Source organism: Panicum virgatum, chromosome 8K (assembly GCF_016808335.1).
Source record: "Panicum virgatum strain AP13 chromosome 8K, P.virgatum_v5, whole genome shotgun sequence".
Lineage (NCBI taxonomy): Eukaryota > Viridiplantae > Streptophyta > Magnoliopsida > Poales > Poaceae > Panicum > Panicum virgatum.
The window spans coordinates 1,308,233-1,321,992 of NC_053143.1; the positions used below are offsets into that span (position 1 = coordinate 1,308,233).

General features: G+C 43.3%; 3 protein-coding genes and 2 long non-coding RNA genes across 5 annotated transcripts; 2 read left to right on the top strand and 3 right to left on the bottom strand.

Annotated features, from left to right (window-relative positions):
* Positions 1 to 1,292: 1,292 nt before the first annotated feature.
* LOC120643454 (bifunctional bis(5'-adenosyl)-triphosphatase/adenylylsulfatase FHIT-like) lies at positions 1,293 to 3,629 on the top strand. The gene is made up of 4 exons (XM_039919815.1): positions 1,293 to 1,514; positions 2,572 to 2,718; positions 3,019 to 3,117; positions 3,203 to 3,629. The coding sequence occupies exons 1-4, from the start codon at positions 1,407 to 1,409 to the stop codon at positions 3,317 to 3,319; spliced, it is 471 nt and encodes a 156-aa protein (XP_039775749.1). The 5' UTR covers positions 1,293 to 1,406; the 3' UTR covers positions 3,320 to 3,629.
* A 1,506-nt stretch (positions 3,630 to 5,135) lies between these two features.
* LOC120643453 (protein LURP-one-related 5-like) lies at positions 5,136 to 7,328 on the bottom strand. Its single transcript, XM_039919813.1, has 2 exons — positions 6,911 to 7,328; positions 5,136 to 5,867 (listed from the first exon to the last, which is right to left on the bottom strand). Exons 1-2 carry the CDS (start codon positions 7,127 to 7,129, stop codon positions 5,397 to 5,399), a joined length of 690 nt encoding a protein of 229 aa, XP_039775747.1. The 5' UTR covers positions 7,130 to 7,328; the 3' UTR covers positions 5,136 to 5,396.
* A 52-nt stretch (positions 7,329 to 7,380) lies between these two features.
* Positions 7,381 to 9,403, top strand: LOC120643456. The gene is made up of 2 exons (XR_005663014.1): positions 7,381 to 7,760; positions 8,649 to 9,403. It is a non-coding gene; the product is annotated as an uncharacterized LOC120643456 (long non-coding RNA).
* On the bottom strand, positions 8,670 to 10,192 carry LOC120643455 (protein LURP-one-related 5-like). Its single transcript, XM_039919816.1, has 2 exons — positions 9,776 to 10,192; positions 8,670 to 9,131 (listed from the first exon to the last, which is right to left on the bottom strand). Exons 1-2 carry the CDS (start codon positions 10,076 to 10,078, stop codon positions 8,706 to 8,708), a joined length of 729 nt encoding a protein of 242 aa, XP_039775750.1. The 5' UTR covers positions 10,079 to 10,192; the 3' UTR covers positions 8,670 to 8,705.
* A 1,191-nt stretch (positions 10,193 to 11,383) lies between these two features.
* LOC120643457 lies at positions 11,384 to 12,941 on the bottom strand. The gene is made up of 2 exons (XR_005663015.1): positions 12,053 to 12,941; positions 11,384 to 11,793 (listed from the first exon to the last, which is right to left on the bottom strand). It is a non-coding gene; the product is annotated as an uncharacterized LOC120643457 (long non-coding RNA).
* Between the last annotated feature and the right edge of the window lie 819 nt (positions 12,942 to 13,760).

Consider the following 13,760-nt stretch of genomic DNA (forward strand, 5'->3'; position numbering starts at 1 on the left):
CATCCATGTTGTCATCCAAGTTAACACAACTTGGTGCTTGAGGTGCTGCAGCATGACTTGACGAACCTCCGGTCATCTGTTCTTGTGGAGGCCAAGTACTATCACCCGAAGATCTTCTTCACCTTCTTCGCCTAGTTTGCGGCATAATTCCACCGAAGATACATACCAATTTACGGAAATTTGGTATCGATTTGTTAATCAACTCCGTGTCCTCGGGGTAATCCTATCATATAATTAAACAATAATGTTACTGTTTCAAACATATGGATTCCAAATGACGGGCGGGATTAGAACTGAATGAGAGTTACCTTAATGTGCATCTCATACACTTCTGGTCGCATCCATATCTTACAAGAACTTTGTAAGAATCCAATGATATTAGGATGATTCGTTAGTTCACATACTCTCGTGTATATCTTCCGACATTCTAGCAGGTGTCCCTTTACATCTTGCGTTGTAATACCTCGAAATAATGTCAAATCTTTAAACTCTACTACTTTGGACAACACCATCTCTATCGTACCATCCGCTAACAGATCCAACTTCTTACTGATAACAAGATGGGTCATGATATCAAGTATTATACTAGATTTTTCTTCGGTCCATGAAAATCCTCCACAATTGGAGGCAGTCATTGCCTTATGCTGCAATATCAATAAGGTACTGTCATAATTCTATTCTAATTCATAATTAATTTAAAAATAAGTCTGTAATAGTACTGAAATTGTAATACTAAACGAGTGTTCTAAAGCATCAAATCTAATTCAGATAATCCGCTAATTAAATTAAATTGTTATACAATATCAACGGATTCATACGGAAGTTACCGGTAGATCACAAGTGCGGAATTCGGCAGAGTTTCGCCGTTTTTCTTCTCCTCACCCCTCTCTTTTTTTCTGAATTTTTGGTGCAATTTTTGGGCTCAAATGAGAAGAAAATGGAGGCCGGGGCTTATATAGGGTGGGAGGCCCCCTGTCGCCCGTGGGGGGCGACAGGCCCCCCTCCCCCCGACCAGGGACCTCTTTGCAAATTCAAAAAAAATTACATTAAGGTCCTATCGCCCGTTGCTTGGGCGACAGGACCCCTGTCGCCCCTGGGCCGGGCGACCGGGGGTATTTTCGAAAATTTTCAAAACCGACATATAATTTTGAAATTTTTATTTTTTTAAATATAAAAAAAGAAAAAGACGCGCCCCAAGCAGAGGGGGAACAAACTTGCGAATGGGCCTATAAATCTAGGCCCACTTTACTTCGAAGCCCACAACTGTGCTCTGTCCTTGCCTTGCTTTCCTCTCCGGAGAGGCAGAGGCAGAGTCGCAGTCGCTCCGCCTCCTCGCTTCCTTCACCCCCTGCCGCAACCCGCGCGCCTCCTCCTCCCCTTTTCAGCAGCCGCCGCCGCCGCCGGGGATGGAGACCACCTACAAGTTCGGGCCCTACAAGATCGATGCCAGGGAGGTCTTCCACGCCACTCCCCTCTCCTACGCCATGGTCAACCTCCGCCCCCTCCTCCCTGGTAATACCCCCCACTCTCTTTTCACTTCGCCTTTGCCGATGCTTTTGCTTGGTTGATCATGTACCTGCCGCCACGCTCCGACATTTGCTCACTGCTAGTCCCTACGCCGTAGCAATCATTTTTAGCTTGTTGGTGCTAGAACATTAGCCATCGCGAGATAAAGGGGCAACTTTTCCTCATCTTTCTTGCGCAAACGTGGCTGATGAAAGCTACGTTGATCAAACACTGAGTCCCAAATGCTAAATAAAACTCTTTTTTTTTTGTTGGGAACCATTGCCTCTCCTAATAATAAATTCAGCCAGGCGCCAGTGTACTACCGTACCATTAGGGGGGGATTGTTTCGATAGGCAAGGATTATGGGCAATGCCTTCTGCTTAAATGGTAATTTGAACTAACTTTCCGGCAATTTGATGCTACTTGATCTAATCCCTGCCTACCTGGAGAAGCCATTACAGTTACATTCTAGATTGTTCCCCTGATGAATGAAACCTGACACTAGCGACTAGAGCTTGTCATGGCCTCATGGGCATTGCAATTAGGCTGTGTAAAGGAAACTACCACATTGCATCTCATTTTTATCAGTTAGGGTTCTGCAGATTTTTCTTAACCATGTAACCTTTCTTATGCAGGTCATATCCTTTTATTTCAGTAAAGCTGGTACAACACTTTCTTGGAAGCTAATTTTTGGGCAGTTTTTATCACTAACATGCCTGTGCACCCACATTCCAATACCGCCTTTGTCTCTGCAGACAACTAATTAATGGATTGCTGGTACTTCGGTAAGGTTCATGAAGAGCACCCGAAAACAAATATGACTCTAGAAAATAAACTGAGCAGTGGAAGTTTCCGCAAAACCTTTGCATTGGTTCTCTTCTTTTTACACCTGTTTTTCAGCTGTTTTAGAGGTCACATCACACACAAGTTTTATTCGACTTGAAGTTTGATGCATCACATATTAAAGGGCAGACCCAGTGCCAGGCGGCTCCCACTTGAGTGGGGTTCATATTGAGAAAAAAAAATTATTCTATATGCATCATTTTTTCCCCTTGACAATACATACATGTTCTTGTGTGCCCCAAGCGTGAAGTGAAAAGATTTGCTGATCTAAGTTCTGATGAGACGTGTGACTTATGGGTTACTGCAAAGGAAGTCGGTGTACGTCTTGAGCAGTATCATAAAGCATCTTCACTTACCTTTGCTATTCAGGTGTGATATATGCTTCAATTTTATTGTTGTAGTGAGCTCATCCTTTCAGTACTCAATGACCCAAATTTATGCAATACAAAAGTAGTGTCCTATTTGAATGTCTAAAATGTCAGAATGATGAACATTGTGGAGAATATCATATATATTTATACTATGTCATACAAGTATACAACCTATGCTAACTCTTTTTTTTTTTGCTCTTTTACTAATTGTACCTTTGGAGCTTGTTTTGGAGTTCTTGTTATATTCTATGAATGACGAACATGATGTTGCTTGTTAACAAGTGATATTACTTACCAGGATGGTCCTCAAGCTGGCCAAACAGTTCCACATGTCCACATTCATGTCATCCCGAGGAAGAAAGGGGATTTTGAGAAAAATGATGAAATATATGATGCGGTACGTGGCATAGTTTTCCATCAATGTGGTTATTTTATTATGACATCTGATCAAATAAAGCTTACCCCTTTCCTTGGTATAATAGATTGATGTGAAAGAGAAAGAATTGAAGGAGAAGCTTGACCTGGACATTGAGAGAAAAGATAGAAGCATGGAAGAAATGGCTCATGAGGCCAATGAGTACCGTGCTCTTTTCTCCTAGAATTAACTCTTCTATAGTAGTTAGTTTCTAGGTTGATCTGACTGTTTTCATAAATAAGCCTTGCTGCTGCCTTGTCTCCATTGTTGCAATCCAGATATCATTTAACTGATATGGTGTTGGACTAATGTTCAGTGGTGTGAACTAGAATGATGCTAATGTGCTATGTTGTGTACTATGGGGAAATAGTCATCTCTTGTAAGGATTGCATTCTTACGGGCAAACCTTCTAGATTAGAAACTAGTTTTAATGTACTACAGAGCATCAGGTGTTTGCTGGATGAAGTATATCCTTACTGCAAATTTTCTCTTTATGAAATCATAGCTCTGTAAGTGAGGATATACAATTTAGCCATTTTCAGTTATCAAATTAGGCAGCCATTAGTGATTGGTAGCTCTGGCTATGACTCAGACTCACAAATCACAAGTAGTGTACAAAAATACTATGGTCATTTGTTACTTTGGCTAAATCATTTTCTGAAGCCCAAACCCTACAAAAAGTAAAAGTAAAAGTTATACTTCAGGGCTAAGGAGAAAATTTATGGTATCTTATAGAATCATATGACCTTTATATTTTTCTCATTTTAAACACTGACATGAATTGAGATTGCCTCCTCCTTTCAAATTGTTCAACGGCAATATTCTGTTCATAATAGGTCTACTTCAGGAAGTACATTGATATTATGTAGTTAGATCTGCCCCATCAATCCTTTCAGTGGAAATTTTTGTCTTCAGTATGCTTTAAGTCTGGAACGACTCAAGTTACACAGCTAATAGTTTTTTTTTTTAAAAGTCACAGCTAATAGTTAAACTGATACTGTTTTAAATAAAATGGATTAGGACCGAAAGATGTATGTGTACTTATTTTGCGGTGAGCTAAAGTTTTATTCCTAGTGCCGACTATCCATTATGTTTGTGCTTTGGAGAATCTTGGCCGGCAGTGGCCTTTTCACTGAATAAGTTGCCTCTTAACATGGTGCTTCTGTTTTCCCGTGCTTCTGTCCAAACGTCAAAAGTTAAGCTGATTCATGAATTCCAGAACTCTGACGATCTCTGGCTGACTTGGTTAAACTTTATTCCATGGCTCCATGCTGATGGTTCTGATTGTAAGTTCTTGACAAATGTTCTGTTTGAAAATCATCGAACATGGTTTGCACTTTCTTTTCTTCGTTTTTATTATTGTCGTGCTGTGGGTAGAGAGGCTATGATCCGTTGATCCCAATTGATGCGGCAAGAATCTAAAGAATGCACCAGTTTTGCTTAGTCTTGAATGTTAACACTTGGCTTGCTTTACGCTTAGGTGAATTCATCTCTTGTAACTGGTTAGATCTTAAAGCTCCCACTTTTACTGATTTGCATCTTTGACTTGGTTAAGTTTAGTCGTTGTCATCCTTTTCATTGTGCCCTGCTTGGTATCTAGATCACTTTGTTCCCACGGGATGCTCCTAGCTGGAGCCCATTGTGAGCTTGTTTTTGGCGCCTTGGCGGTGACGTGAGCTGCATTCTGAAAAGCTTGCCTTAGCTTACGTTGAAAATGCACATGTTGCAGGCTTTGGTTTAGTTTTGATTTGGGGGCAACTGGGACATACGTGGCTATTTCTTCTTGCACCTGGCAAGTTGGTACTATGCCGCTATCTCAGGACATTGCCGATGTACTAGGCAACCTGCAGCAGGCAATTTTCTGGATGTAGTCGTGTGCTTGCCCTGGAGTACTTGACAAATGTTAACAAGTGGTTGTTTCTGTGGTGGGAATCGAGGCTATTGTTCTGTGGCGTTGTTGAAAATGATCATGGTCCCTGAAACAAGAGTACCCTCAGAGATGGGCTAGAATTTAGTGCTTCAGTTATCCACCAGGCTAGGCACTAGCAAATGCATGCCATTTTCTCATGTTCTTAGCAACCTCAGGTCACATTATGCGTACCTATTAAACCAAAATGCTCTATACTTAAATTTCTTGGAGGTAACATTGCAGAGACGCAAAACGGGTTAGTGAGGAGTCGCTGCGTTGATGTCTGGCTCTCAGCTACTGCTACACCTACGGTTTACACTGTCTTGATATCTGTCTCACCATGACTACACCTCTACTGTGACGAGCACACCATGGGCGTGCATGGTTTGTGACAGATCCTGTCCATCACAACAACAATAGCCATGATCGTCGCCACGTCGACGCCTGGCCGGACGGCGAGGCTGAACACGTCGTCTTCGAGCGTCGCCACCGGCCTGGACGCCACGCCGGCGGTCTTCCTCGTTATCCGTGCCGCCTCCTTGCCGTCGCTGCCACTACGGATCTTGCAGTTCCTCCTGGAGAAGGAGCCCTCGATCCGGTAGGCCGGAGCGGCGGCCTGCGGGTGCTCGCAGCTGAGGCCAGATGATGACGATGCAGCGGTGCCTGCTGCTGACATGCGGACCTCTGCTTCGTCGCTGCTCTTCAGAGCTGAGCACCTACTCATCGTGAAAACCTGCTGCTGTGATGTGGGAGACGGCTTCTTGTCGACGCCTTCTTCTTCCGTTGCCATGTAGCAATTCCAGCGATCGTGCAGACTGAGAAGCTGTTACAATAATGAAAAAAACAGTTTTTTTTTTTACCTTGGTTAGTAGCTCTGGTTTTGCTTAGTCAAAAACTGATTGCGGAAAGGACATGCAGTAAACCTGGTTTTGTGATCATGCTTGTGCTTTTCGTGTTGCAAGTTGCAAAGAAAAGGTTTCAATATAGTAAAATAATAATAAGATATATATATATATATATATATATATATATGTGTGTGTGTGTGTGTGTGTGTGTGTGTGTGTGTGTGTGTGTGTGTGTGTGCAACATCAGAATAAGACATTTGTATACGATTTTTTTCCCTTATGAAAGCAGTTTTGTTTGCTTGTTTTGGTAGGCGATTGCATTCATTTTCCTTGGATTCGTCCTACTCAGTGGCACCTAAATCTTGTCCCAGGTCACCAAATCTTTGAATTAATCTGGAGGTACCAGTCCACTGAACAAAATTAAGGGTAAATGCATTTCATCTGACGGCCTCTAAACCGCTGTCATTTTCCGGGAAAGAGAAGATTAAATGGGACAGCTTGAATAATTAAGGAGATAGCAAAAATGTAAAGTTGACATTTGTGATTGATCACTACATGCATGTAGACTGTAAATAATAATCCAAGAAACTAATAATATATTTCTGATTTTTTTTGAGGGCATAATAGATTTCTGATACCTCCAGATTTTGATTCAAGAAACTAATAATTCAAGAAACTCATCACTAATAGTAGACTGTAAAGTTCAGCCAGTTTTGATCAAGCTTTTAAGGATTGCTAATTAATAAATTTGATACTTTGCTATTACTTTATATGTCGCTTCCAAGAAACTACTACTAATTAACAGGGAAGAAAAAGAACACCGTAAAGGATAACCTCAAGAACAATCGATGAGTGTCTGGTGCTGTATTGGCAATAATTGTTTTGATGCCTTAATCAAGTAAGGCAATAGAAACTGATTCTTGAAAGCTGAGGGAAAAAAAATGCATGCATCTCCTAATTAAACAAGCAGGAAGTCATTTGCTGCCCCTAGATGATGCTTGAGAAATGGTAGAGTAATCACCTGCGGCCTGAGGGACAGGAGCGGCGTGCCCTGTCCATCCATGAGCAAGAGCTCGCCGGCGCAGAGCTTCCGCCGCCGGGAGTAGTTGTCGACCCGGAACGCCAGCCTGCCCGCGTCGTCGTAGACGCAGAAGCCGTCGGTGCCCTGGAAGCCCATGCTGGACCTCTTCCAGACCGTGTACACCGGCGGCCGGCGACCCGATGCCGCCGCGTCCGGCATCGGACGGATGGATCCTATTGCCCATGGTGTTGGCGTCTGAGAAGGAAGGTAGAGGGATGGATGGGCGGGTGGGAAATGGCAGGAGGCGGCAGGCAGTACGTGTGCCCGGGAGAAAGGAGGCGGCAGAGGAAGGGGAGTACAGTTTTGACATGAGGGAGCAAGGCAGGGCGTCTGAAAGCTGTGGCACGGACCAGCGAGTCGCAATCCGTGGCTTTCACCATTTATTTTCATGGCGTACATGCGCTGGGATGAATCTCGGATGCCTACCTTGCATTGCATTGCATTGCAACATCCCTGATATTTTACCTAGTTGTGGGCCCCAGCTGTCATCTCCTCCCGTGCCTATCCTCGCTCTCGAAGCCTCCCGAACCGGCCAGCTCGCTCCCGTGCCCAACTTTGCCACGGCGCCGTCCGTGCGTCTGTTGTTCGCCGCGAGCCGTGCGCACGCGCCTCTGTGTCGCGCCGCCGAGCGCCCACACTTCGTCCGGCCCTGCGGAACCCTCCCATGGCCGCCCTGTCACCGGCCACTCACCGGAGTGCCGCCACACGCCGCCACCATCGCCATCCGAAGTACTGCTCCCGGCGCCGCCCCTCCTCCGGCCACCCCGGCATCAACCGAGACCACCCACAGGTAGCTCTCGTGTCCCTCATGCTCCCTCACCCCTCCCTCGCCACCGGCAAGCCACCTCATCGCCGGAATCGGCGTTTTACCAAGCTCCTCTGCTCCAAATCGCGACCAGGGGCTCCACGCGACAATTGAAAAAGTTCAGGGGTCTATCTGCACAAACCAAGACTCATATGAATAGTGCTGCGAAGGGCTCTTTTTCAATAAATCGGCTGAAACTTTGGAAAATCATAGTAAATCATAGAAAAATCAAAAAAATGCAAATTAAATTTTGTTGGATTCCTCTAGCTTAGACCTACTCAATAAAAATATTTTTTTTTCATGTTACTTTGCTGTAGATTTACTTATGCTTTAATATTGCAAAAGTGATTTAAATGCTTAGTTATTTGTGTACTGCTCTAAAAATGTCAAAACAAATTTTGCTAGACTCCTTGTGAAGTGTAGTTTCTAGTGGTACAACCTGCTCATATGTTTGCCTACTATTTGTTAAGGTTTTAGTGTGTTTTCATGCTTGCTGTCTGAAATGTTGTTTATTGCACAACTTTTTACAGAAGAACGATAAAATGGTGAAACCAATTTTGTTAGTTTTGTTGCGTCATTCCCTGATTTTGACGTTTCTCTTTCAAGTTTTCTTGGCAAATTGTGGTGGCATCTTTGTTAACAACATCAATGAACTATCCTTGAAATTTACATCACTGGAATCCATTATGCATTGCAATGCCAGATTCCAGTTTAATTCTGAATTTCCATCTCTTGCTTAAAAAGTTAGGACATGTTACATGCTGGCTTCAGACAGTTGACAGATGCAATTAGCTGCTGCAGTCCCTACCTGTCCAATCTTACTGCCTCAGCTCCTCATTGCCCTTGTTGAATTTCAGTGTTTACCACTTTCAGCATCAAGTTTCATGGGTTCAATTAGGGCTTCGGCAACTGGAAGCCGGAAGGCATGAACTATGAAGAACATATTAAAGGTTTGTATGGCCTCTGGCATATACGATCCAAAATGACAACGAAAGCCATGACCATTGAGCGATCGACATTTGGCATGATGGTAAGGCTGAAGACATCTTCGCCAAGTGTGACCGTCTCCGACACTGCGCCGGCTTTCTTCCTAGTTATCCTAGCCACCTCCTCCCCGTTGCCTTTTCGGATCTTGCAGCTTCTCCTCCAGAAGCTACCCTGCACCCTGAAGGTAGGAGCTTGGGAGTCATGATCTGATGAAGCGGTGCATCCTGATATGTGCACCTCTGCTTCCTCATTGCTTTTTGCAAGTGAGCATTTCCTCATGGAGAAGAGGTGTTGCCGCCTGGAGGAGCTCTTGTCACCAGCTTCTTCTGATGCTCTGTAACAGTTCCACTGATCGCGCATGCTGAAAATCTGCCGCGGCAAGAGGGGGCATTGTTAGTGTCATAATATTTGGTAGTTGCAAGGTTGTTCTGCTTTGTCAAAACTGCCGGGCAGAGAAAAATTAACCAGGGTCCAGGGGAGATACTACTGATGCTGCAATATGTTTATTTTATTTTGCTGCTATTGTCGTATCTTTATTGCAAACTACAGCTGTAAGCCTGTGACATGTATTACAAAGCATGAAGAGGAAAATTATGGGCGAAAGGCATATGAGAGAAAACAAAGCATTTTGTGTGCAAGCATTTGGACGCTAGCGCTTGTGTTTTTGCAGTACAGGGTTTACAGGTTTTCTTGCAGCATCTGTATGATCTTGCAGGCAGTTGAATTTATTTTACGAGTACAAGGAAATAAGTAGTTATTCATATTTGAGGAATCACTTTTTTTTAGTACTACTACAATGGGTGCTGCGGATTGAGTTTTTTTCTTTCTTTTTTGAAACAGAGTACTGTCCTGCTTTTATAGAAAGCCAATCACAAGGTTCTTACAGACCGCAGACTGAAGTTTTGGATCGCATTGCAAAATATAAAGAAAACAACAGTAGATATCTTTGGCCACCTAACAAGAAAGGGCATGCATTGCGGAATTTGCAAAGATGAACTGGAGTAGCTAATGACCTGTGGGCGGAGTGCCAGAAGGGGCGCGCCATGGCCGTCCATGAGCAGGAGCTCGCCGGCGAAGAGCTTGCGGCGCCTTGAGTAGTTGTCGACGCGGAAGGCGAGGGCGCCGGCGTCGTCGTAGACGCAGAAGCCGTCGGTGCCCTGGAAGCCCATGCTGGACCTCTTCCACACCGTGTACAGCGCCGGCTGGTGATCCGCGGCGGCGGGGCAGCTGTGGTGAAGGGCGTCGGCGTCGGAAGGGTGCACCCGCGTGGCGGCGGCGATGTTGCCGGGGCTCGACCGCGGAGGCACCGGGTGCATCGTCGTCTGCTAGCTTTTGGTTGGGTTACGTTGCTGAAGCCTACAGGTGGATGGATGGAGATGGAGATGGACAAGGAACAATCGCTGCCGGTGCTCCTCTTATTCAGGCCAGGCCAGGGCAGGCCGGCCAGTCCAAATGTCCAAGAAATTCAAAATAATCCAACTGCTGGTCGGCATTCCTCCGTACTGCATGCCGCACAAACCTTTTGGATCAGCATCTGCTGGGAAATACTAGAGTTTGTGCGTCGCGAGTGTGCAGCTGAGCTGATCAGGTGGAATCCCACCTGTATGCCATTTCTACGTTCACGCGCGATGCAAATAAAGCACTGTCGTAGTCGTAGCTGTTAGTGAATGATGAACCTTCCGACCATGCATGTAGATCTATACTGTAAGGAATCAAATGACCGTGCTAGCAATTTCTGCATTCTTTCCAAAGGATGCATTGGGCGCTCTAGTGATCCAATATTAGCTACATACGACGCTCTAGAAAGATGTGATTTCAACAGTTTTATTTGTAATGAACTGAACCAGCAGCAGCAGTCAGTCATGTACGCATGTTGGTAGGATGCACTGCACTCCAGTGCTCCACAACAACATGTGCATAACATGGGTTTGGTGAAGCGTGTTAATTTGCAACTTGCTATTTAATTTAGATGATATATAATTTCTTACAAGTTAGATGTACTATTTATATATTACTAGTTGAATACCCGTGCGTTGCTACGGGAGTCAAATTCTTTTTAACGCGAACAAAACAAGTATATGGAGACAAATCGTGATGCAAATCAAACAACCAAGCGGGTATCCATATCAAAGTATTCAACCAAAATGCAACAAAGACATTGCTATCAACATAGACATATAACCAGTTAACCAATATCAATAGGCGATAGCTTACTCACCATGCTTATCATTGGAGATGTGTTACAATAGTCACCATACTCAACCAGTTTTTTTCCATCAATATTCACCAATGCCCCTACGGCCTACCTGGACTATAAGGACATAAAAGATGTGGACAGTATGAGCGAATATCCAACCATTAATTTATTTGGTCAATCAGAAATCATGAATATGATGCCAACCATAATAACCGTTAATAAATGCAGATTTCAAACTAAAATTCAATTAATGTTATTGCATCATAGCACTTATATTGTATCGTACAACAAAAAAAATAAAATATACCTTGGCCCTATGATAGCTAAAGTGCCATAGTATTATTTCAGTGCAAGTGTTCTTCCGCTTCATAGAACACACTATTTTTTCTGACCAAGAACACTACATGGATCAATACATTTTATATGGGTATTCTTGGAACTGGTACATTTTATATGGGTATACAAGAGCAGATAATTTGTTACAAAAAACAATCCTAGGCAATGAAAAGGAAAATCTATAACTTCTGAAAGGGTATTGACAAAGTGGATTTGTTTTGGGTACGGTACAAGAGCAAATCATGCCATATTACTGAATCCATGGACGTGAAAGTTGAAACAGTCCAGAGAATACAGATTTGAACCGAGAGTACATCATGTACACAGTTTAATTTCATAGCATCATTTGGATCATATAATATCCTAGGATAGGATAGCAGAGAACCTAAGCCCTCTCACGTTGATCCACCTAGACAGCTGAATGCCCTTGGGCAGTTGGTGTGGATGACACAGTTTTGTTTCCTTGAACGGAGCCACCAAGTATGCTTCCAGAGCCTCCTGTAGGGTAAGCACCGCATGTCTCTGAACATCTCTCTTTTAGGATTGACATTGTAAGCAAGTAGATTCACATATAACTTTACAAGAACTGATAAGAACTTCATTTGTTATTATGAGACCTGGTTCTATGAAGCATGCATATGGCAAATACTGTAGCTGTTCTAATAGCTATTCAGCAAAAATGAACTACGTGCCTTCCAGAACAAGGATAGAATGCTTTTAAAAAATGCAAATGACAAACTGTAATCCTTTCATATACCTTCGCCCCCCCTTTTTTTTCTTTTCCTATTTTTCCTTTCTTCAAGGTCTTGATGCCTTGATCTACTTTTCATCTCTGAAGATTATATCTCCAATTTGTCCACCAAAAGGAAAGTGCAGCCTGCAACTTGAAATAAATTTATTCAGATGGACACAATTTCAGTAGCTGGTTGTTGGTTTTCAACTCATGCAAAGCATCTAATATGTGGAAACATATTGTGATCCATTCTCCATAAGCCAAGATATGCTGTCAGTAGAACGAGACATTTAAAAAGAATGAAAACATCACAACAGAAGATTATAGCATCTAGTCAGAAAAAAGTTCGAAGAATTTGCCTAAGCAAAGAGCATTTGACATGTCTTAGATTGAGCATCACACACTTAGTTTAGTGCCATCTGGAGGATGGAGGGTTTAGGGCCCACTGCTAATCATATTACCTTAGAATTGACAATAAATCCTAAATCCTACACCATCCAAGTAATGCAAAATTCATCCCTGGCAATGACATAAAGAAATGTATTTTGCACACTCCAAAAAGCATACCAGAAGCACATTCTAGTATGTGTTTTTGTCTAAAAGAAAAAGGCATGCCAGTAAATTTTTACCCAGTCATATAGCATGTGTTGTATGTCTTAACAAATTAAAACAACTAAATTTGCATTCATTTATAATTGGGAAAGAAATAAGAATTATAGTCTCAGATTGGTATCTCAAGTACAGTACCCGTGCTACTTAGATGATATAACCAATTGATAGAACTGGTAATCTGAAAATTTAAATAGGACCTCTCAATGCAGAACAATGGTCAAACTGTTATATTACCATAGAGCATGCCATTCAAATATTAGATGCAATGGAGAAGCATATAAGTAGGAATACCTGCGTCAGCACACAACCCAAAGTGGGCATGCATCCAATTCGGATTACCGAGTTAGAGTATACAGATTTTACCAAACACCTTGCAAGCAATGCAGGAAACGTGGTTGTGTGATGGCTTTTCATTGCTCGCAAGCCAGTCATTCTTGCAGTTCCTTGTAGGTAAAGCTGGAGTATGTCGAGTTGGCCACCTTGCTTGGCCTTGTTGCCGGCAGCCAATGGCGTGGACCATCCACATGTGCTGCCGGTGCCCTTCCAAGCTGCTGTCCAAAAAATGGAAGTAACGCACACTGGGATTCTCCACGAGAATCCACCTAATTGAGACTGGAAACAGAAACAGATTGAATCCTCAATCCAAGAAGGAACACATGAGCGACAACACCATACCTAGCGAACGCCGCCGCCGCCTGTGCCGCGCATATGCCAGCTCTGTTTCTTGGGGAAACAGAAACAGATTGAATCATCAATCCAAGAAGGAACCATTTTCTTTGCCTTTTACAGTTGGCTTGCTCCCTTTACGGCCCACCTAAGGAGAACCAAAACAACCGCCACCGGCATAAGATTCCTTGACCATGTGTTCATGCACTTCCCCATGCATCTACTTCTATATTGATCAAGCATTCATCATATGGTTTACACAGAAGGAAGACTTCTATATTGAACAGGTGATGTGCATGTGCAGAATATTGTCCAACAGAATTGACTATTAAGAGTGCTGTATCATGTACATAATATGCTGCTGGTTGATCAGCAGCACACAACCCAAAGTGGGCATGCATCCAATTCGGATTCTAAGTTAGCCCGTGCTAACGCTACGGATACGAAAAACAAC